The sequence below is a fragment of the Bombus bifarius genome, unplaced genomic scaffold, assembly GCF_011952205.1.
Source record: "Bombus bifarius isolate JDL3187 unplaced genomic scaffold, Bbif_JDL3187 scf7180000009739, whole genome shotgun sequence".
NCBI lineage: Eukaryota > Metazoa > Arthropoda > Insecta > Hymenoptera > Apidae > Bombus > Bombus bifarius.
The window spans coordinates 122,523-148,619 of NW_022885307.1; the positions used below are offsets into that span (position 1 = coordinate 122,523).

Here is a 26,097-nt window from a genome sequence, read left to right on the forward strand (position 1 = left end):
CTCTTGTGCGCGTTCGTCCCGTGTTTATTCCACGCTGAACGTCGAGGAGAAACAGAAATTTCCCTGGAAAGCCCTGGAGAATGAGACTCAGTCACACACAACGGAATCTATAATGGCGGCGGTGGCGGTGGCGGCGGCAGCGACGGTTAACCAATGGCGGACGTGCGGCGCTGTAGTTTAGCAACATGGAGAATGCAGTGGTGAACTTTCTACGCGCCTGAAAGAGAAAGATGGTTAAGTATGAAAGAGAAGCTGTACCGTTCAGGGTCTTCATCATCGCAAAGTCGGTAAGGCCGGTAACTATTATTGATTTTCCATTCTTCCCAACGGCGGGAAATGATCTTTCATTCGCTATCACACTGTGGCATATTCGAATTCCTTTGTATATAAGTCTATAGGAAATTATTCCATGTTCCTTTTTTTGTATCGGACTGTTGATAATTGTAGCAGTTTATTCGTTGTTATTGATTGCGATGATGAAGAGAAGGATAAACATATTTAGTAATTCTTATTATGTCGTAATACTGACCGAAGAAACGGGCTTTGTAATCGACTTTATTCAGACAAGCTTTGGTGAAGTATCGACCGTTCAGAGGTATGTGTAACAACAGGTACGTTTGATTCTTTTTTTCTTTTTCGCATTATTGCGAATAATAGAATGAAACGCTTTTAACATGGAAAATTATCGTTGTTATACATGAAGTATGACGCAATTTCTGTGTTACCGCTTTTAACGCATATAACAGTATTATTGTATTTTAGTTATGGATATTTTAGTTATCTGACTCTCTTGGTAAAAAATTAAATGTCGTACATAATGTGAACATTTAGATATTATATTTTACACATATTTACAAATTTTTCTGTAAAATTGTTTGCAAAATTGTTTAAACATTTGAAACATACTGAACATGATTAATATATAAAATTTTACATATTTATTAATGATTTACTTGAGGAATTACTTGCTACTTATCAAGCAAGATATTACATCAGTATACCTGTAAGATCATATAAATAGTTAAATTGCTGTTCTCTTATAAAATCTTTAGATTCTTTAGAAAAAGGAAATTTCATAAAAAATAAATAAATTATTTTTTATAGTATTGCATTGGTGTTGTCAAATAGAAAATTTCGAGTTTTGTATTCATATGATATTTTGTAAAATTAAATACAATTAACTAAAATTGCAAAGTTGCATACCAATCGATACTAATCATAGAATGTGATCTCTGAAATAATTTTATAATTTAATTCTAGAGTATAGAGTTAAATTTTATAATTTAGTTATAATCTAATCGAGATATTTTTCGTCAGAAAAGCTAAGATTTTCACGAATTTTTTACAAGTACGCAAAAAATCTCTTATCCGCTATACTTTACAGAGCTTTCCTAAAAATACCAGCGAGGAAGTGTGTAGATATCTAAAAATAAGCTTCCGTTTTCTCTGTGATATAAATATGAAATTTCTATTGTAAGCATACGTCTGTATTTCATATGGTATATTTCAGGCAGAAGATATCAATTTTTACATGCCCGTTCACTAAAAGGAACAAGAAACAAATCATATAACACCGAATATATTAAACAAATTACACGAAGAAAATATTATCAGGAGATACACGTGCGCCATTTCAAAAGAAGATCGTCCTTATCCATGCGTTTGATTGCAACAGTAAGTAACAAAGTCTGTTGGAGAATGGTCAACAATTTCGAAAAAAGAGAATTTCAGGAAACGCAAAACAGTTTCCTACGTTTGCCAGGAGCGTTGTCGGTGTTGAATGTTAAGAGATTGGTGGAGAACGGGGGTCGAAAATAACTAACAAGTCAAAAGAGGAAAGGAGAACGATTCGACGGCTCTTCCGAGAGGTAGGGGGTGGTTCTCGCTGGTTCTCTGATGCTTTCGCTTTTCCGAGTCCAGTGTGTTTCGCCACCCAAGAAACCCGCGTGCCTTGCGTTCGAACGCGAAGGTAGGTGCTCGTCGCTGTGATTGTCACGCTTCGCATTTTCGTCCTGTAAACTCAGAAATTTCGTGACCCAGGAGATGATTTATTTCACGAGCGAAACAGAGAAGCAAAAGTTTATCTTGGATTCTTCGAAAAATCGAAATACGTACCTACGAACGGATCGTGTTGAAGCAGTATAGAAAACCGAGGAGTTTTTAATTTTGATTAATTTTCTCTTCAGTTTTGATTTCAATCAATTTTTTAATAATAGTACGTGGTACTTTATAGAGAAAGAAATACACGTGGTATAGGTTTGAAGTTTATCGCGTTTCGACGTACGAACTTGTCATAACATACACGCGTCAAGGTTTATTACAATTTACAACTTACAAAATAACGTATGATATGTGTTACTATCTGAAAATTTTCGGCGATGACGGGAACGAATGAGAATTCACGTGCCCGCATATTTTACGCTAAGCAATATTATCTGACATTGAGGAGCGTATAAATTACAAACGATATTCGTACTAGGATAAAATTATATCGTATATTTTATCTGTTTCACTGAAAGAATAAAGTATTCTATTTTATTTATTTTATTTTTCGTAATAACTTTTCACGTTTATCATAAAAACACCAGAAAACTCCCGTTTATTTTATTATCGGACGATTCGTTTATCGTACAATTTAAGGAATATTCAAATATTTGCTTGAAACGTGAAACGATAAGAAACATATTCCGCCTGCGCCATTAACTTATCTACGTTTTGCTATCTTTTTCTCTATACTACATGGCGAATGAACAAAAATTTGTTTTGCTTCCGCCTTGTGCTTTGTTTCCTTGAGAATGCCATGTACCTTAACAGAGCTTCAGATTTGCTATAAAAGGAAAAATCGTCAGTAGTCGACGTCGATAACATGTGATTACGAAATCGATCGAATATATTGTATATATCAACTGTTATATATTGTATATATCAACTGAATATATTGTATATATCGAATATATTGTATATAGTAATTGATTTTTCAAGCGGTCGTTGGTAACATTCGTTCCAAATGATTATTATCGACTACGACATTAGCGATGTTATCCGTATTAGACGGTAGACTCAGAACCGAGAAACGTTTTGTCTGCTCCTTTATCAATATTAAATCTCGAAATATGTACCTACTTACAATTGCCTCTAGGAAATATAACCTTTTCATTGCTATCGCTTTCGTTCTTCCGAGATCTAAATAAAACAACCAGAATTCACGTATGTACTTTATTTACGATATGTACTTACTCACAATTTCTTCTAAGAGACATAATCATTACATTGCTATTACTTTCATTCGTTTAAAGTCTAAACAAAAGAATCAGAGTTCAAGTATGTATTTTATTTGAAAATGAAATTTCAGTGTTTGTCAATTTCATTGTTTCGAATTTTGAAGAATACTGTTTGAGATTTGAAAAAGTTCGTTGCAACATGAAAACGTAGCCAAAAGTTTTTACAGGCAGGACATTGTTTTACAGTTAGCGCTAAAATAGATAACACGAACATATAAGTAACTACACAAGTCACACGGTTGTTTAGAAAACAAGGGCGAAGTCCCAGTTTGTTTCGAACATTTTTGGTCACATTGCCAGGCTACGTAAGATACTGGGAAGTATCTATATACTTATACACATATATATAAAAAAAGTACACGATCAAACATTTTTAGACGTGAAACTACATAGATAGATACATATCTGCAAGGTTTTTTGGAAAACTGGCACGATTTGTTACTGCCCGACGCGACGTGACGATCGAAATCGAATCTTCACCAGCAGGCTGCAATACAAGCATCGTCTAAATACCAACGAACGAGCTTGGAATAGATATCAGTTATGTAAAGGGAACGTAGTGTGGATTGTACGTGTCTCGAAAAACAGCGTTCGTTACAGATTTTCGAGACTAATTGTCGCCGAATCTTTCGAAAGGCTTGGCCGGCTTTCCGGTATCCGGTAGCGGCTATCGAATCCCCAATTCCGCTGTAATCTAATACAAGAAGTACCATTGGATGCTCCGGGTCACGAAGTGGAAAGAGGGAGATGTAGAGATTTTGCGGACGATGCAGATATATTCGGAGGAATTTCGTAGCAAAAATAACTACGGTAGACTACCGGTGGCTGCTCACTAGTGACGCGTCGAAGAGAATTTGAAACTTTCGTAAGATAAACGTGAGCTTTGCTCGTGTTTATTTTGCTCTTTGCTCTTCGTTTCTTAATTCTTCGCTGTTTTCGTCCGAGTTTCCGGTCATTAGCGACGATATAGGTATAACCGAGTTCCAAACTGACATGAAGATTCAACTAATAGAATACGAGGTTCTTCCATTCTGACAGATTCGAGTCATCGGCTTTTGTGTATTACTGAAATTTACCTATTTATTTCATTTCTAAATGTTAGGTCGAACCGTCCAAGATTTTATCCTAATACAGGTGGTTTAAGTTATGTTCTATTCCTTTTTGTGTAACTTGGACGCACAAATTATATTCTTTTCTTTCTTCTTTAATAAAAAAATATATTAAATACGTTTGGAAGTAGATTAATATTTTTTTATTATTATGTAATCGGGTTTTTTCGTTATTTTACGTATATGCGTGCATGCATGCATGCATGCGTACGTGTGTGTATTGTATTGTATTCAAACTTGTTCTTTTCATTTTCACTACTAGTTACACTAGTTATTGATTCTTCATTCGTATTCCACTTATTTTCTTCCACTTATTATTCCATTTATTATCATATTAGATTGTGATAACACAACTTAAAGTTTTCAAAATAATTATTGCATTTGAGAGGTTTTATAAATGAGAAATTATACACATGTACAATAACTAGAAATATGAAAATTTTTATAGGATGATAAATTTTATTTTAATCGTAAGGGCAATCCAATACTTCAACTTCTAGAATGAATGCAATACAAAGGGCAAAATAATTTTTCATTTTAATTTAAATGTATCTTTTGTCTTTCATTTTTTTCAAGTAATTTTTACTTTAAAGACGGAACCAGTATATAAGTAAGATTTGAAAATAATTCCTCCGCCATTAAATATTTCAATGTGAAATTATGGCAAATTTAATGGATATTTAAATGTAAAAATTAAAATGGATATTGTACAATGCTGTTATCGAGGAATCACAAATACATATGAAATATATGTGTGAATATATATTAAACATTGTGAAAAAGTAACGAATTTTAAAGATATTATTATAAATATCAATTATACCAATACATTTTATACTTATTGTATCCTTTTTTTATTTTTTTTGTTACTGTTTCTGCTATAACAAAATAACTATTATAAACATTAACCACGCATCAGGGTAGCTGCTATTACATCCCTCACAAGTGGTTGTGTACACGATAAACAAGACGTTTCTATTTCTAAAAGTCATATACATATGCCAGTGAACTCGAAGTATACGTGGCGAATTGCGGAGGAAATCAGTGCTATAACATAGCGAGTCAGAAGACGAAGATGTCCAATGACTACCACTTGCTCAAATTTCGCGGTTCTGACTGTCTCTCTTTCCGCACGATGACGATACACCCCTGTATATTTCTTGGCATGAATTTTCCAACAACGATCACCTCTGGTTTGGATATCGAATATCCAAACACTCAGCGAACGATCCCGAATCATCGTGCTGCGTGCGACCTACTTTGTTGCGAAGTTGTTTGTATAATACTTGGTTACAATATGCGTTCAGTTCGACGATGAATCATCGTTGGCTACTGATATTTATGTTACGAGATCTATGGTCTATTCGATTTCATTCTTCTAATTATTCGCGTGCCAATCCAGGGTAATGTATCGTTGAATCGAGATCAGTAGGCACGTAATTAATTACTGACATAATTTCGGCCAACAACAACGGCAAACTGCGCGAGAGATTCGTTGAATTTACTAAATTAGCCACAGATGTTAAATTAATGTTCGATTAACAGAATGATTTAATCGAAATCTCGTGTTGGTTTGCCAAACGATAATTATACAAATGACCCGCGCATTCTGCCTAATTTGACCCACATATGTAAGCAATTTACGAAGGATACTGTAATACGCAGATTCGTGAATATCGTTCGAGCGACAATTTTAAGGTAAATAGATAGCGTGACTAGTAGCCATATCATAGATGTTAATTATTCCTATTTTTACTTACAAATAGTTACGTGCACATTTCTTTATGAAGGTCAATATTTGCGCATTTTACAAGTCGTGTAGCGTTATTCAAAGAAACGGGCTTTGTGTTATATTTCTGTACTTTTAACAAGGCAGACTGAAATAGGTAAACGAATAATTGTAGCACAAATTAAAGAATAATTTGTAATTATTGTTACAATACCACGTCAAATATTAATTCTTTGGAATATATTCAAACTGATTAAATATGGCCTAAATATTACAAGAAACGGCTATGATATATTTTACGTGTATCTTATTCTTCTTTTTTTTATTATTTTCTTTCCAATAAATATATTTTCCTAGCTATGTGTTAAGGTGAGCATCTATGCGTCGCTCGGACCTTTGAGAGGATAAATATTTTGAACTTTGGGGTTGTACAGTTGAATCTCTCTTTGAGAAGTTAAATCTTCGTAAAATTATTTTTTTAATATTCATATTTTTCTTCAAATTCTCACTTGTTTAACACTCACTTTACACATTCATTTCCCCAACATCTTTTCTAGGCTACCGAAGAATATTCAATAATATTAACATTTCATCCACAACACGAATTTCGATGATTTTTTAATATATTGCCAGAGGCATGATTCTGAACATCTTTTTCTTATACATGTAACCTGCGGTCGAGCTTACTTTCAGAGATATTCACAAAGAACTGTCAGTACCAATATAGTGGAGTTTACCTATAGGCAACTTTTTGTAGACAACATTGTAAGTACCAAACATCAGATTTTTTAGATGCGAGAAGAAGCTCCTCTGACTAAAGATTATTTTCAAAATTTAATTTGTTTTGACTATTGTAGGATCTTGTGTAAAATAGTTCAAATTAAAAATTTTCTTTTTCTTTGCACTAATGTAATCGAAATTCATCAGTAGAAGAATGTGTAAAAAAGCCTCTATGTTCTACTCTTTAGTTATAGAGAAAAATGAATGTATCATTCATTTAAATTTCAATATACTGAATCCTATTTGTCCCTAAATAATTTGTATAGAAAAAAATATATTTTTTCAAGATCTTTTTATTTTTATTATAAAAGTATATTTTATAATGTTCCGCGTAAGAACTGAAAAATAATTATTACAATATAAATTAATATAATATAAATATAATATAAATATTATTGTATTAATTATAAAATTGGTGATATTTAGTGTCCATGTGTTCTAGCATGTCTATTGTTTAACTTATATCGTTTCATACAGAGGCGATGTTGAACATACCAGTGGCATCACCTTTATTTACAATCTTTATTTACATCCAATTATTTACAAATGGAAGTTGCTTTTAAAATCTGTAGTATAATGTTCCCATTGGCATGTAACACATTATATATACGATAAAAAGCAACATGTTTGTATTTTTGCATTTACATTGTTGTCTACAAAAAATCTTCAATTGTTCGTCCGTCACAGCGTACGCGCTTAATAATGCTGCTTCATGACGGCCGAATAATGTAACGCCCAACCTAAATCTAATTCTTATCCTTTGTTTATAGCTTTTGTATATAGGTTTTGGTTAGGTATCAGTTGCTGTGAAGGGGCCGTCAACCAATGCTAACGCGTATGCTGTAATATATATAGTGATACCGACAATTTTTTGCGAATATTTCGGAAACTAAGGCCGAGCGGCGGTTATATGTACAGACAAAAGTTGTTCAAAATGTTGATTTCCGCAACATATCTAAAAATCATTGAAATCGGTGAGGTGGATGAGGTACTAATAGTTACCGGATATGTATATTGTTCATGTCAAATTTGATACGGATATGTTTACCGATATAGAACCCTTTACAGAATATATATATATATATATATATATATATATATGTGTGTGTGTGTATATATATATATATATATATATATATATATATATATATATATATATATATATATTATATAAATATTTTCACTTTTATGTACATACGGTAAGTTACAAAGTATTGGTACACCCTTTATAACAGAAGAACTTTTTTTAAAATTAAACTAAACGATTTGAGTTTTTTTGAGAGGCTAGAAAAATTAGTCCACTAGATGATGTGTAAAAGAAATGTTGAGAAGATTGAAATTGGAAGAATGGCGACGAAAGTAGAAAAGGTCGCCTTGTATAACTTTTTTGTGAATCTACAGTGAAAATTTCAAAAGTACATTTTGTAAATTTATGTTAGTTATTCATATTGAGAATTGTATCGAAATTCGTCGATGCAAAAACAAGCTAAATTTATCACAGTAATAAGCTGAAAGTTCCGAAAAACTGCGATTTTTACCATTTTTAACCATTCGTAGCTTATACCAGTGTTAACTAATTTCGATAAAATTTTCAACATGTATATGACTGATATAAATATTCAAAATGTGTTGTTTAAATTTTTATTACAACATTTGTATAAGGAGACCTTTACTGTCTTCATTGTTATTCCTACCAATTTCAATTTCCTCAACATTTCTTTTACACATCATCTAGTGAACTAATTTCTGTAACCTCTCCAAAAATTTCAAGCTGTTTGGTCCTATTTTTAAAAAGTTATTCTGTTTTAGAGTGTAGGAATATTTTTGTGACTGACTATACATATATAGATACATGGTATGCTCTCTTTATATATATGTGCATATATATATATACTCTGTAGTCTATATACATATAATACAACATTACAAATGTTTAAAATATTTTCGAGGCACACAAAATTGTTAAAACTTAAATATTTAATATTATATCAACTATAGAAAATCTATAAAATTATTACACGTGAGTTATTTCTTATTAGCAAAATTCATAATCAAATGAAAATAACGATAACAGTAGATATAAATATCTACTTTCTCTTCAAATTTTAGTTTTATATAACTTTTTACGTAACTTTTGTCTTTTTGTTATTTTTCAGAATTAAAAGGTGATTGCGCAAAAGCACAAGCATGTCTGCGCAGAGGGCAATGTTCGTGAACAAACAATTCAACTCTCCTATCAATTTGTATTCACCTCAAGCAATACAGGAAACTTTGGATAGGCAAACTCAAGTTCTAGCTAATGGTGCAGTTGGGTAAGTCGATTTTTCTATATTCAAGGTTGATAAGTTTAACAATACAAATTGTGCCACCACTTATCATTTGTGTCGAAATCCGATATGCGGTGTAACTTTTGAAAATATCTTCTGTTCTCTGTTCTACGTTACACATGCCAAAAAGTAATTTACGTGGTTTTGGTTATATAACTATTAATAGAGAGAAAAAGCAATCCAATTTCAATTTCAGTATGTATAATCCATAATATACATTTCTCAGAAACAACTATACAACCATACACTTCAATAGTATATTTTCTCACACACTACATAATACACTTATAAAGTAGTACACAATTTATTTAATTATCTTACTTATAATATATAATTCGTCTTAACTAAATATTATGTAATACGAAAGTGTAGATACTTCCGTTTTCATGGCACATTTTACATATTTTCCGAGTTATTTTAGTTATTAAAATAAAGTAAAAACTTTATTTTATTCGTTGTAAATTCTCCAAATACTAAAAAATAATTGTACTGCTGATTCACAATGCTATAAACATGCAGTAATGGAAAGAAACGCGTTGAACAATATCGACAAAAATAATTCTTCCCTCACCGAGTCACTTAGATCGCTGAAATAGAAAATCACACGTTACCTCGATAAAAATCTATAATTAGTTCATCCTTTCTTTATCTTTACAACTTTTCATAATATGTGCACAATATGTCGTTACCATTTTTATTTAATTTCTTCTTCTTCGGCACATTATTTTCGTCGAAATTTTTGTTTCGATTTATGCAATCTGTAGAATTTCTAGAATTCCAAGAATTTGTTCAAGTTTAAAATGGTCCCATAGTGTAAACTAGCAAACTAATTTAGCAAAGTAATTATAACAAATAAATAATGAACAATATATAAAAACTGATTAATCGAAACGTCAATCTGTATTACATAAAAAGCCAGCCAACAATTTGTGCATTTAACGTTTAACCAACCGATTCTAATTAAAATTGGCAATTTCGTGGCGCACGTCAGAATCCGGAAGTGTCTCGAAAAATGAATAGTTAAACACGTTGAGAAGATGAGAAGACAGAGGATTCATTGGCACCGCGACCACCTTGCGTCGATCAAGATAGACTGCACCTGGTTCACGTGTGTCGTTTGACGGATTCATATCGATCCTCCCGTCAACTTGTGGCTGCTGACCGGTTGCAAGTCGATGAATCAGCCTTCTCGCCGTCATTGGCGAGTTGACCGTTATTTTCAGAAGACCGAATCACACCGAGTTAGAAATAAACCCCTCTCGAATCCTATAGCCGTTGCGCAAAGTTCGCGAACGCTGTCGTACTTGACTTAGTTTCGCGTTTGGTGGCCTCGGTGTGCATGGTACACCACCGGTTTTCTCGTGCGACTTACGACTTGTCTTCTGTATCGTCAACCCTTTCCTTGTGATCAACATGCTCGCCCAAAGCAGGTGATTCTAGCTGCGTCTATTCTTTGTCATATAATTGTGTCGAAACAAATAGGAAGGATAAGTTTGGTTCGGTTTGAAGGAATTGGTCGAATTAACTGTGAGAAAGAATTATAAATATCGTAAGGTTAATCTCGATTCTTTTCTTCAATTGTATCGTGTGCTTGTTTCTTTTAATCTTTAATACGTAAATGTGAGCCTTTTCGCTACATAACTATCACTACACTTCGTGTGTTTTACTTTAATTTAGTTTTACTTTACTTTACTTTAATTTAGAACGTTTGGAGGCGTTTGGAACGTTTGGAATTTTTCCGAATTTGCTTAAAGGCTTTACTCATTAAAAAATGCGCCGAACGTAAAAGTCCTAATTTATTATACTTTAAGGGTACTGCGTTCTAAGTACGTTCACTTAGGAAGAGTTAAGTATTTTTAGGAAGAAGATTAGAATATAAAGAAAAGATTCAAGGCTTGCCAAAAGCGCAAATAAGGGAAGGTATGGCAATAATGTATGTTCAGTGTCGAGGATATTATATTTTATCGTACAGCCGTTAGTCAAAGTTTCAGGTGAAAATTTAAACTTAACTTAACTCTGACCCATCTCTCTTGTCAATTCGACACACTTTTCCGGTAGAAGATTATACTATTCCGCCATTTATAGAACAATCTTTCGGTACCTTTGACCTGCGGATGAAATCTGATACCTCTGAAGGAGAAATAGTGTAAGTGCGTGTGAACGACAAAAAGCAAAATTAATTATTTATCTTCTTGTTTCATTCACATTCTGTCAATCTGATACACGAGGAACACATTAAGTCGCGAAAATGGGGGACAAATGAAGATTAAAAAATAAAATAAAGGTTATCAATAGAGATTGTGTTAGATTCTTTACGCTTTTGTCTGTATGATGAAATTTATATACATATTCTTATTAATTTAATAACAATATCCTTCTTAGATAACGTTATATAGGACAGTTCAAAATAAATATACTTTTACTAAATATTGAATCCACAAATTGCGATAGTAAATAATAAAGATGAACTTACTAATTTGAGCATACAATGTTCCACTTATTCAGATATAAAGAGCTATATTTTATGACAGTTCCATTTGTACTTCGCTTGTTAAAGTTATTTTTACTATGTAATATAAATAGAAAGTTTACCTGATATTTATTGGTGGATAATTTGAATAATAAATATGAACTTTAATGAATTTTTCAGGATCGATTTCAATCAACTCGCTAAACCAGCGAATTTACAAAACAGTGCGGTCCTACGAATGCTTGAAGAGGAAGAAGCAAGGCAACGAGGTGGTCAACCCAGTAAGTAAATAAAGATTATCCTAGTTCCTTCCGAGAAGTCGTTTCTTGCTACTAAATCAGCGTCTTTTCAATGTAACGTTATCTCTAGAATATGGCAGATAATATGTACGTGTATGTATATTGTACATAGTCTGGTAAATGACCTCACGTGATCATGTAAAATGTAAATGATCTCGTATAGAACGTCCTCTATTACTTCTAACTCTAGAAAAACGTCTATTATTTGCCATTTTTTAGTACATTGAACTTTCTCGAGACGAAGTTAGAGTAGGTTATAAAGTAACTTATACAGGGTGTCTCCGAAATCATGGTACAAGCAGTCGGGTGATGATTCCACTTTCAAAAATAAGTCGGAAAAGAAGGATAATATTTTTTCGTTTAAGGCTTCGTTTTTGAGAAAAATAAGTTTGAAGATACGTCAGGCGTCCGTGTACCAATTGTAAGTTTCGAGATCTTTCCATTCCTGTTGATATCTATGAACATGAATAATGTCACAATTTGCTTCTTATCATTACTGTTATTTTATTTTCACAGTGTCTGTACTGGAAATGATTTTATAAATAAGGATAAGGATATTACTCTTTAAAAATCGTTTTATTAACGTAACAAGTGTTCAAAACGTCAACCGCTCTAACGTCTAAGTTATCATCGATACGAGCAGAAAGAAAAGTCGGATAACTCGAAACTTATAATTACCACACGGGCAGCTGACTGATCTCCAAACTAATTTCTCTCGAAAACGAAGGCTCATTATATTCGCCTCCATTCTTCTTTTTCGACTTATTTTTGCATGCAGAATCACCATCCCACTGCTTGTACTATGATTTCAGAGACATTCTGTATATTAAATTTATTTTACAAACGATTTCAAATTGTTAAAAATATCGCTTATAGTTATCGCTTATAGTTACAATCATAAGCGTACGGTATATTAGAAACTCAGTTCCCCAAGTGTTTTTCAATAGAATGCAAATAGTCATTAATCACTTTGTAAATTCGTCGATTAGTTTCTCAGAATTTGCACATCACTGTAACGAACGATTTTATGTTCAACATAAAATAGAAGTGTTATTCTCCTCGTTTCAAGTATCTGGCTAAATGTCAAACTGCACATGCAAATAGATATTTCTTCTTTCGTTGACAAACTTGAATATTTTGTCAACTGATACCATAATAATTAACAATCATACAATTGTATGTGCTTTCTCAATGTATCAATCTATACGTTTACATACATACATACATGTAATGTAATTTAATATAATTCATTTCTAAGAAACGACTTCTGACCAATGTACATAGAAAAAATAACATATGCATTGTATAAAGGGAATTAATCGAAAGATTTCAGCCACCGAAGCACCAAGTCGCGCATTAACCCAAATGAAGAAGACTAACAAGAAGCGAATCTTATGCTGCAACTGCTAATCATGAACCAGGGAGACTAACATCACTTTCAGCCAGTTTAACGTATCTACGGAGAGGTGAACACTAACAATGTCACTTGCACGACAAAACTTTGATCGGTCCTTTCTTAATCCTTAACTGCTATTAACAGATTCTCAAGTATTCTAGAAACCTAGAAACATCTTATTATGAATATTGTCATAAATATATTTTCAAGTAATACATGACATTACGTGGCGGACTGGAAATCACAATGATGTACTTATGTAATTCAAAATTCTGAGAATTTGAATTTAATCATACGTATTTCAATTCTTAAAAGTGTTACCCTTTCAGTTTCATAGTCGATTACGTTATAATTTTACTTTCTGCTATGACATATTTTCATGTTTTGGAAATATGAGTGTTGAATAATGAGTTTGTGAGCTTCTTATAATATAATAAATTAGAATATTATTTTATACAAAAAAAATTGTGAATTGGCTTATACTACCATTTTTCTCAAATAATCAAATATCTTAGTAATCCCAAATTATATAATACATACACAGATGTATATATTGTAGTTTAAAGTGTAGTTTTATAATTTTAATTCCTTATTGATATATGTTACAATTTCACTAAAGAGTTAATACATTTCCATTTTATCATAGCAGTTAAGTGTTAAGTTCTGCTTGTTATCCTTGCTTGGTGATCTTTGGCCTCTTTGCTTTTGTTGTTCGTCGTTGATTAAAAATAGTCTGTTTCATGAGCAGTGATAGTAAGTATGATTACAAATATTGGTCTTCCTTTCCTCTGATATGGCTTTGTCACCTGCTTTTTTCACAAGCCGCAAATAATCATCTTGTTGCTTGAAATTTGCTGATTTGGTAGCTTTTTGGTAATTAGATAATCGTGTCATTATTACTTACCTACAATTCAGTTATTTTCTACAGTTTCTATTGCTTGTAATTATAAATGTTCGTTCTTCCTTTGTAGGATAATAGAAACATGCATTATATTATACTTGTTTGGTGAAAAATAAGTACATCAACCATCGAAAACAATTTATGTAGGAAATTATTACATCTAGACATTATTGCAAAAATGTATTGATAAAGTTATAATTATTTTTACCTATAATAAAAGTCAGAGTTCCTTTGCTACTGATAATCTTGGCTGCCATTTAAATCGTTGTATAAAATGTTAAAATCCTCAAAGCTAACTTGGACTATCCTCAAAGCTATCTCTATCTATGTCTATCTTGTCTCTAATTAAAATAAGTTAATGAAAAAGCAAGAGTCATTTGTTGAACAGTGATCCTTCTGGAATTCGTAACATCTTCTCATTCGTGTTAATATCAATCCCCCACTTACTGGCCAGTTACCAAGAATCCTCTAAAATCGGTGACTAAAACGATCTACAATAATGAAAGGTACAGGTGACTTGGAGGTAGCGTCAGTTGTTGGCGAGTATCCGTTTTGGCAAAGTCGTATCCTTCTTCTTCTTCTACTACTTCTTCCCTGTAGCTGAGTGAACTTTTTTGTAGAAAGACGTGTGAAACAACGGTACGTTTTACGGAGAATATTTCAAATTGCCGGCTGCCAGTGAAAGTTTGACGTGTGTATACCCGACGTGTGTGTATGATTTGTAATACTGTTTCGTATGTGACATGCAATTTTCATGATTTTATTGTGCCAGGAATTTACCGTGTTGTAAACTGTGACTTGTGGAGTGTCTATTGAATACGAGGAAATTACGTTTTATAATATAACATTTTATAATATATTACGTGCATATAAATAATTATACTCCAGAATATTTTTTTTTTTTTTTTTTTAGGAAAAGAATTGGCGTTTGTTATTAACAAAAGCGTGTTTTGTGAAACTGTATTAAAACCGTGTATACGACGGTATTCGCTTCATAAAATTACGTGGAAAGTCGAAGATTCTGCGAATTAATGGGATATAGGGAATGTTGCTTCAAGTGTGATTAAATAAACAGATATCTTATATATTTGAAATGCGATAGCGAACACCTGTCAAGACCAGTAACGAGACAAATTTTTGACTAACATAAGTTTAGGAGTATATAGTTGATTTTCTTTCATAAAATCTCAGTGAAGATTGTGTCACTATCGGAATAATACATCCAAACATTTAATCAATAGGAATTATTTCGCGAGAAATATTTAACGATTTTATAAGCAATCTACCAATACAGTAATACTGACAAAATAATTTCAAAATAGAAACTTGAATGTGTTTTTTTCGTGCCGAGCACCTGTTGAAGTCTTAAATTATTTAGATTTATATCGGAGTAAATTAGTAAGAAATTCGTTTCTATTTCTACAAAATTATTTTTGTATCCATGGTCTCGCGTTGATATCCAATATTCAAAGCTCCAAAACCAAAGAACCTAAAAATACAGCAAGGCTGGGCCGAAATTGTGAAAATTCTTCAGCAATAATCGCGTAAATATAAACTTGGCCAGTACCACGTTGCGGTATAGCAACGTGAATAATAATCCGTTTTATTGACGTAATAACGACTCTTTTCCACGCTTCTTTTTTATTAAACACGGGGAATGAAATTTGATCCAACGTTCCCAGCCAAATGCGTCGATACACTTGTTAAGTATGAGATACGATGACAAGTAATGACGATGATTTGTACAAAACTTGGGCAAACTTATACAAGCTTGTACATTTTATTTGCTTCAAATATCTAAATTTCTGGAGAATAATGAAATTTTAGTATAACAGGATAGTAAAATGAAATTTTAAATATCTACATTTCTGAAGAATATTGAGAAGTAGAATGAAATTTTTGAAGATGTTAACATGTATTTTATAAATACATGAACATTTGCATACGTCATGGCTTAAAATTAGTTAACACACAACATGATGCATCAGTGCACATGCCTTCTCGGTCAAGTCACCTTGTATAAATTACAAATAAGCTTTTGTCAACTTCCCAATAGCTTTTCCTAGATGTAAATATGATGCATTTATATGTCGGTTACAATTACACAATGCCTTCTATAATACATATTTCAATTTCGAATCAGGCATTTCGCCATTACTATCCGAACTCAAATAAAGAATTAATTTAAACTTATTTACACAAATATAATACATACTGATCTTAATGATTATATAGCGTAAATTTCGGTATTTATATACATATATATTCATTTATGAACTATATATATAAAGTATATATATATTTGGTAAATGAGCATAACAAATTCCAATCTTGAGAAATAGTTAACAGATTATAGTGAATATATATAGTGAATATGAAGAACAATAAACAATATAATAATTTTAATAAACGTTCCTTTAAGTTCTAAATCGAAAATTGATTTTCCTGTAGCGTTTAGTATTTGTCCATTTGCTGAATAGAAATTTGACAGTGAATTTTCATAAACTTTTCACTTGCTCCTTTTCTTTTTAGGACATTCGATTGGTAAAGATACTTTTCACGTTAAATACAAATAAGTTACACATATTGTAAACTAAATGTAAATACACTGTTTTCTTGTTACAAGTATTCCACAATGTACAACTGTGTAATTAATATAAACAAATCGCCACATGTACATGTATTTTTTATAAATTAATGTAAATAGGTAAAGATAACAGATACATTTTTCAACTCGTATCATAATAAAAGTTATTTAAATTATTTGCAGGACTTAAGCGCGTAGCTTGGCCTCCACCTCCAGAAGATCAGGATTTGGATTTCGTGGAGCAAGGACCCGTACAAGCGAAGGTAAATTTCACTATTTGTAAGAACCTTGTCAAAACTATACGTATGCTTAATAATGACACTGAATAGAGCAACTAGCGTTAGATACCAGCGACTAATGTGTTTCTATAGAATAAATTAGTGATACTACCGAACCATAGTTCTAGAACTTTGTACGTACTCTACGATCTACAACTTTAGAACACGATTCTGTAACTGCAATGACTTAGATATTTATCGTAACGGAAAACGATAGACTCCTGCATCTTTACCCGAAATACATGTGATTTTTGTCTCATTTTTTACCCGCATCGTCGTTGCTTGCCCGTGCATCTGTTATGCGTGCATCAAAGGTTCCACATTTTATGTTTCTCCTCTCTTTTTCTTAACGAATGTGAACTGTTTCTTCCATGCTTGCTGTTACACAGTAAACCTCCGCCCAGATTAGTCAAGTTACCTAAACTCAAACAGCTTGTAGTGGCTAGGAAAACTATTGCCACACATCTATTGCATCTATATGTATATGCATTAATTAATTAAAAAAAATAAATAAATAATTGTAACATTTAATTCTAGTAATTTCGTGTCATCTAGTTAATGGCACTTTCGTACGACTATAAAAATTTCGTACTGTGAGAATGAAATATAGGATTTGAGAAAAAGGTACATTTTGTAGCCACTGTAAATTTGAATAAATTGAAATCTCTTCATCAGCGTGAAACTTTCGTTCACTTAACGTAAAGTGCACTTACTACGGTTAAAGAAACATTATTCAAAACACCTCATTTCAAGTAATTTGAAACATTTTACTCGTGTGAATTACTTCTGTTATTTTATTTTCGCTTGGAACATATACAGTACTTTCATGTTTCAAATGGTTCAAAAGTTAATTGCTAAGTAACATCTACTTCTTTTCAACTTTACACTCGATCACACTTTAGTTAAACGTATGATTTAGAATGGTCCAGCTATGTACTTATGCACGATAGTATACAATATCTCTCTGCTATGTTTATAATCATAATTGATAATTGACATTATAACTACATACCTTCTTTTTATTTTCCACCAAGTATTTGAAATTACTTTTGAAAATAGATTGCTTCAACTCAAATGCCCTGAATTCAAGTAACTTGACTAATTTGGACGAGGCTAAAGGTGAGATTTCCTATAAATGTTAAACGTTTGCGTATGAATTTTGGACACAGCAAACCAATCACAATACACTTAGATGGCACAAGGAAGATTTTCCTGTAACGTAAGAACATATGATTCGTTATCCAATCGTTTTGTAAAATATAACTTTCAAATCTACAGTTTAAATACGCCAAAGTTCGTTGTTTCAAAAAGCTATAACACTTTTATCTTTATTGCAGACATTAAACAGCCATATGATAAAAATAAGCAATAAAAGACACGATAATCAACTTTTTTTAGTGGATTATAATATTTCAATTACAGAACAAACGACCGATACGAGATCAATTTTAGTGCCATTTTAGAACCAATGCAAAAGCGGCAAAATAGATAAAAGCGATACAAATACTGATACAGAAAACAGAAATTTCATTTCCTTGTCTCATGACAGATCTTTAGCCAGTTGGTTGGAATATATTCCAAGTTTGTTACTGCGTGCTGTCGCAAGAATCAGTAGACTGAAGAGAACGAAGCCATACGAGATACTGGAACGAAAAATAAGGAAATGGAGTGGAAACATTATTGAGTGTTATCAGTACGCATACGATATCCACATTATCAAATTTGCTGGTTGACTCGGCAAAGCCAGTTGCAAACGTAATATAGATATTTAAAAAAGAATCTTACGACTGTTATTCAAGTTAAAAAAAGGGTATGTATTGTTTTAACACTTGGCTGTGAAATGCATTATGGAAATGGAAATACGTTAAATCTCCGATGAAAATTTTACAATTTTATTGTTTTATCTTATAATTGTATCTTATAATTACAAGGTTCGATTTCATTGAGGATTACCAACATATTTGATCTTCTGTATTACTTGAGTTACTATAACGATACTTGTAATGTTTTAGATACTTTAGAATCCTACAGTAGCAGCATTAATATGTAATTCGAAATATCGAATTACAAAAATGAAATCGAATTAAAAAAATTCTTATATCGAAATCCATATCGTCGCTGTCCTCAAAGCTTTTTCTCTAAATCGATGATATACATTATTTTATAAATTAGCAAATAATTAATTTTATAAATCAATAAGTTAAAATTTATAATCCAAGTTATACTTTACTTTGGAAAGAATTGGATAAAGAGTTATATTCAGTGTTTTATAAAGTGGGAAATTTTGTGAAAGAAGTTTATATAGGAAATCTCAGTGTAGTCAGTTTATTTGCGACTTTGTGCACGTGTCCCGACGACTGTAATACACGTTACGTCTGCAGATCATATCCATAGTATTAATACAAAATGTAAATGCATTTGACGACGCGGTTGACTACACCATCATGGATATCGAGGCGGATATCCCGAGACTATTTCTCCAAAGAAACATGCCTCAGTAACGCGCTCGAAACAATTCGAAAGGATGATTAGAGCCGGGCGAGCAAATTCACCGTTCGATGCCTAGATTGGCGATACCTACAAAAGCCTCTGTTTTCCCTTTTATTTTCCCTCCGAAAGACTCGTGGAATCGGTGATCTCGCCTCGTACCAGAGCAGTCCCTCGTCAGGTTCATCACCCCAGCCGCCTTCGACGATCGCTCGTTCGTCGACTCGAAGCGCCGTTCCATCGTCTCCGTCGCCCGTTAGTCCTGGTGGAACACTGCGACAACCGTCACACTTTCAACTTCAGTCAGCGCCAAAGGGTTGGCGACCGGTAACACCACCGGCTACTTCTCCCATCTCGCAACAACCGATACAGCCGAATTGGTACAATCAGCAACAGCAACAAGATCATCGTGCTCAGGTAAGTGGTCAAAGCATAGGTGTCGGCTTCCGTTACATTGTGCAAGCAGTGCGTTGGAATTATTTGAAGAGCGAAGAATTGTATTTTATCGTAGGAATTATCGAAGAAATTATTGTTGGAAAGCGAAAGGGCAAGTCGAAAGTGACGAGTTCAGTTAGTAATTAGTTTTGATTTCAGAAATAAGGACTATTGGATTTAGTAAGAGCAAATGATAAAAATCTGAAAATATTCTATTTCTTCTCGTATAATGTTTTAACTGTATAGAACTGTAATATGCATTTTCGATTGATACGATCTATGTTCCACTTGTTTTATAGTATCTAGATATAATATTTAAGCTACATCCGATTACACATTTTGTAGCATTTTTACTACTATTTTTTTGCGAGCATATTTTGCCTGATTTCGCCTGCTTTAAAATGGGCAATTGTTTATTTTCCATTGATGCGTTATCATAATATTCAACGTTTTCAACAATAAATATAGGTGATAATACAGATAGAAAGATTGTAAATTGTGGAAATAATGGTATTTGTGAAAAATGCTTTTGCCTCCATAAATGATTAGATATTATTTTAAATTCAAAATTAAAACTAGTTGAGCAATCACAGAAATGAGAGGTGGCATACTTTTTAAAGAAAATTAGAGAAAGAAGAATAAAATTCAAAATATTCTTAATTTCTCTCGTCAACTTAATTACGTATAAATTTATAAAATTTTGTTTAAAGTCGACACCTATGTACAGGTGAAAAGTTCAACAGGTGGATCGCTTCGCAGAAGACGTGTACGATAACAAGGAACTTACTGTAATTTCCGAGTGTTTTATGTGTACCTTCCTCCACTGTTCTGGAAACAAGCGTGTAGTCAACGGCTGTTATAATACGAGATGTATCTCCTTTGGATACTCGATACGCTTGAAAAATCTATTGCATCGCGATTATAGAATTTATAAGATTAATCTGATCGTGTTGTTAATTACAGCAGCATCCTCAAGATTATAGTTCACCACGATTGGCACAAACTCACGCTCCTGCCGTTTTTGAAGCACCACCGTCCACAATCACACTTCGCCCGGAGCCTCCAATCTCACAGGTAATACTTTTAATTAAGATATTTCCAATTAACTCCTTGTACATTCGTATATACGTACATTTTGTACGTTTAAACTGCCATTATAAACAGAAAATTGTATTAGTCGAGACTCCTTCTCGGCGATCAGTTGTCGTGTACAAGAATGGATTATATGTAACACATACGATATTTTGCTGAACTTAGAAAGAGACAGCGCGAGTGAAAGAGAAAGAGGTGCGAAAGTCGACTTGATGAAAAGAAACACATCGGTTAGACAATGTTGATGCAACAACGGAATTTTTTCATTTTCAATCTTTATTGAATAAAACTTTTACCAATGTGATCGAGAGGTTTTTCTGATTAAAACATGACCAAACACGAAATGATTTGGAGCATATTTGTCTATTTAGTTACATTAACTTATTTTCTTCCGTCCATTAAATATACTTGTAAATGTGACTAAAACTATACCATGTTTGATCTCATTTTAATCAGAAAAATCTCACAAATACATTAGCAACAATTTCATTTTGAAAAAATCAAAAATAAAAAAGTTTCGTCATTGTCTCATGGATAATTTGTATTTTTTCATGGACGATTGAATTCAGATCAGATTACACTACTCAGCCTTCGAGCTTTACAGTGTACCAACGGTAACCTTAAATTCCCTTAAGGAGATCTTCTCCCAGTAGTAGAAAATATTGTAATAATATCGATAATAACGGATATGTACAGTAGTGGATGAAAGTTTAAGAAGTCTATCTTTTTATGAATTATGGCGCTATACTATAAATAATGAATAACCAATAGTTCGCAACTGTCCGCTATTAAATTCTACTCTAATATAACACCATTTCCAAGTGTATTGTTCATACTTATACTGCCCAGTGCTTATGTGCCTGAGCAGAAGCAATTCCCAGTTTCCGATTTTTACGACTGAGTATTGGATTCGTCCGAAACTTCTCCGAGGCCGAAATCATGAAGACAACCCCGAACGGTTCTTATAAAAATATTCAGATCATTTGTAGAGTAGACTTCTTTTTAAAAATCAGTAGCGGTTCGAAAATAATCCTTTTCGGATAAGCGGTGGATGCAGTGGTTCATCTTTGCTGTAGTTTTTTGGTTCATCGTAATAGCATCCATTTTTTGCTAATTTTATAACTCCTATGCCTGCTTATGACCTGTCTCAGATGTTCCAATAATATTTGCTGTATTTCTACAAATATCTTTTTCTTCTTGCGTAGTAATGTAACCATTTTTCTATCTCCTGAGCGTAGATTGCTTTACCCACGGTTTTCATTTAAATTTAGAAATTGTTATTTTAAATTTAGTATCTCAAGTTAAATAGACTTATTATCGTTCGATTAATTCGAAGCACCGCTGTGTTTGAATTAATTAATTAAAGTTCACAGTAAATACAGCATGGAATCGTTTCATATTCATCCTCTCAAGTACATATTGTTCATGTTTTCAAAGTCTCGTCGTCGTTCGTAGCTAGAGTGTGAGTGCATATGTAATAGCAAGGACAACTTCGAACTGTTGGTTATGTAGTATCTATAATATAGTGCGATAATCTATCAGAAAAGTAGTCATCTTAAAATTTGTCTGCCATGTATTTTGTTACCATGTATGGTATATTTATACGTATGGGTATTTAAAACTTAGATATATTTATTTATGTGAAATAGAGATTTTTTATTTCGAATAACGAAAGCAAATAAAATAAAATAAAGAAAGAAACGAAAGAAAGAGAAAGAAAGAACAAAATAAAATTGGGTATTTCATCCACGCACATTCCTTATATTAGATACATTCTAGTTATAACGCTATAATTTGCGAAAATAGTATGAAATAATACAGAACGCCTGGCATGAGTTCAATCCTGAAATATGTACTACTCTCACGATTTTCGAGGAATCGTTTATAAAGTTTACAATCTTCGGTTCCTCCGTTATAATTCACTTGCGAAAAAATAGTTCTAATAAATCTGACAAATGTTTCAAATATTTCGAATCTTGTATGTACAAGAGACATGAATTATGTGCGCAAATTTTTCTATCTCTTTCAATCGCAATTTTGAAAAATTATTTAGATCGTAAATACGTTATTTAATTGTACGTGAAATTCTCAATATAGTAATGATCCTGTGTAAATTATCTTGAGAAAATTATCAAAATTGCTTTTTGATAAAAAAATTTGCATTTGTTTTAAAGACATTAATCTGTAAAGGCTTTAACTCTTCCAATCTTTAGATTATAGGGGAAATCTTTTTTATTAATTTGTCCAGAGATTCACCTTATCTTAAATAAACAACTTATACGGTTCCAAAAACAAGCTACATTAACTTCGAAAAATGAAACGGAATGATCCTTGGCCAGTTTGAATCGCTTTCATGGACATATATGTCTGTAATAATAGTGAGCAATTTGGTCAATATCTCTGATCTTTTTAAGCTTTGGTATGCTAAGAAGGGCTATCTAAATAAGCAAAATATCACAAAAAAAAGTGTTACAAACAGTTGTACGTATGTACTTCTAATTTTACTTTCGAACTAAATCTAACCCTAATCCAAAAAATTTCTCAACAAGCAAAACTGGGTTGTATTAACAGTAGTATTAATCCAGTACTTCACTGTTTCACCTTACTGACATCCAATGAATTTATTCTTTGAAGTGATTAAGTAGTGAAATGCTGGTTGGCCGTCGCAGGGCGACTGCCACTAATCCAATCCAACTTGAAAGTTAAGGCCGAGCGGGAGAGAAGTTTTCATTGACAAGTTTACCGATTTAGCCCTGGTAGGCGAATCTCAAAATAACGAAATTATCTGGGGTTTTTGCTAAATTGAGGTTAGGTTTAGATTCACTTCTAAAGTAAAATTAAAAGTATTGTGATATTTCACTCATTTAAATATCCTTTTCTACTATATTAAATGAGTAAGATGTGATTAACTTCCCAGTATAATTTCTTAATGCCATAAACCTACCAGGTTTACCTTTACATGCACTTACTTTAAAAATAGGTACACCGATAATGTTATTAGACATGTTAGACAATGTTAGAGACATTAATCCTCCAAAATTATGTGATGATACCCATCTACAAGTCAATATTTTAAGAGATTATGTCATTGAGGCAACTATTTACTTTGGATTGCACTTTTATTATTGATTGGTGTGGTGCAGGCGAAAAAATCGTTATTCCTAGAATACCTATAATCTCCTCAGATTTATCGTTACAATTTAAACGTCCCCAAGTTTCTATCAGAGTTTGCTTTGCAATGAGAGACTTAACTCCAATCGCAGAGTTAAACTCTGAAAGTAGCTGACGTTGATCTGCGGAATACGTACTCGCATAGTCAATTATACATAACATATTCACACGTGAATTCCAACTACAGTCTTTACCTACTAGCGCCTAATGGTGAAACTGAAAATATTGTTTATGAGAAGGCCCTCATCTAAAAGAAGACTCACATTCTTTGGTAGAGATATGTCCACAAGAGGTAGCGCAAACAGTTCTCACGCATGAACATTTTAAATGTGTTTATTTACTATACTTTAGATACATTAAAAGTTAAAAGCATCATTATCGACTATATTAAATGCTGGTCTCAGCTTGAAAAACATATCATGCAAATCATGTAATCCACGTATGTAGCCTCGTATATAACCTAGATTAGAAATTATAGCATTAGTGGCCTAAGCTGTATCCTGATATTTATAAATAACGAAATATTATTTCAGGCACCAGCGCCAGTTTACCAAGCACAACCTGCCGCGACAAAGGCTCCAGTAAGCGGAAACATGAGAGGAGACTTGAAGTGGCCGCCAGCATCGGTGAGAGCTCAAACGGAAGCCGAAAACAGAGCTAGGATGGAATTAGCGAAAGGTCCTGCTGTTAGACCTCGCAGAGTGCACAAGGACTATAGCGGATTTTTCGCTCAACACGCTTTGAACAGTACCTATCCTGGTTATCGAGCCCCGCCAGGCACTCAATACTTCACCCCTTCTTATCATAATTAGCAAATTTATTCAAGAGATGTTTACTTTTCTCGTAATATCATCCTGAGCTCGATTTTTCACGACATTTGTAAAAACCGCAATTTCGAGATCAAATATTTGAAAACCTGAAATACTACAAATTTTTAAATTACAAACGGAAAGAACATTAACGTATATATTTCGGTTCAAATTTCTTTATATATATATATATATAAAGAAATATATATATATATATATATATAAAGAAATATATATATATATATATATATATAGGACTTAGGACTGTACACGCATGACAAAATGCGTGTTCCGCTCTTCCAGTTCTTAGTCCAAATTAGTACTTTCACGAGATACACAAGTTACTTTTTCCAGGTTCTTGAAACGCTTCCTGTTCGCATTTTGAATTTTAACATAAATATTTTTGTATACATTGAGACTGATGCAACACTTGCTTTTTCTCGCCTCGACTCTCATTTGCGCGTAAAAATTAAAACAATAGCTTAGCTTTAAAAACATATCCTTTTTACGTAATAAATATAAATAAACATCGACATATAAGTGAAAGTTAATTTTTTTGACGGAACAACGTATATCTCGTGAAAGAATCACAATTAATTCAAATATGTGTTCCGATGGAATATTGCTACCATAATGAAAAATGTCAATTAATGCAGATTTTTCAACGACTAACGAATATCTATGTTCGAATAAACATCGAATAAAATACGACAAATTTTTATGAATAAATCATTAATATCGAATATCGAATATCAAAAAAGTTAAAAAAAATTGACCATGTGTCTATTGACTAATTAACAAAACTTTTTAATAATGTAATATATTGATGTGTATAAATAAAAGATATTTACAGATTTAACTATTAAACTTTTGTCTTTTTAAAAACATTTATTTCACGATACAATTTGAATATAACGCAATAGTTTTCTTTATGAATAATCATACA

The 26,097-nt window shown here is 32.5% G+C and overlaps 1 protein-coding gene across 1 annotated transcript; it reads left to right on the forward strand.

Moving 5' to 3' along the window:
- Positions 1-1,764: 1,764 nt before the first annotated feature.
- Positions 1,765-26,011, forward strand: LOC117215587 (PDZ and LIM domain protein Zasp-like). The gene is made up of 9 exons (XM_033461946.1): positions 1,765-1,870; positions 5,295-5,350; positions 9,056-9,211; positions 11,877-11,977; positions 17,063-17,142; positions 19,777-20,061; positions 21,043-21,153; positions 24,876-25,345; positions 25,395-26,011. The coding sequence occupies exons 3-8, from the start codon at positions 9,087-9,089 to the stop codon at positions 25,152-25,154; spliced, it is 981 nt and encodes a 326-aa protein (XP_033317837.1). The 5' UTR covers positions 1,765-1,870; positions 5,295-5,350; positions 9,056-9,086; the 3' UTR covers positions 25,155-25,345; positions 25,395-26,011.
- The last annotated feature ends 86 nt before the right edge of the window (positions 26,012-26,097 follow it).

Coding starts and splice junctions, on each gene's coding strand:
- LOC117215587 (XM_033461946.1), top strand. CDS start 9,087: ATGTCTGCGCAGAGGGCAATGTTCGTGAACAAACAATTCAACTCTCCT. Junction 9,212..11,876: donor CTAGCTAATGGTGCAGTTGG/GTAAGTCGATTT, acceptor TGAATTTTTCAG/GATCGATTTCAATCAACTCG. Junction 21,154..24,875: donor CGGAGCCTCCAATCTCACAG/GTAATACTTTTA, acceptor ATATTATTTCAG/GCACCAGCGCCAGTTTACCA.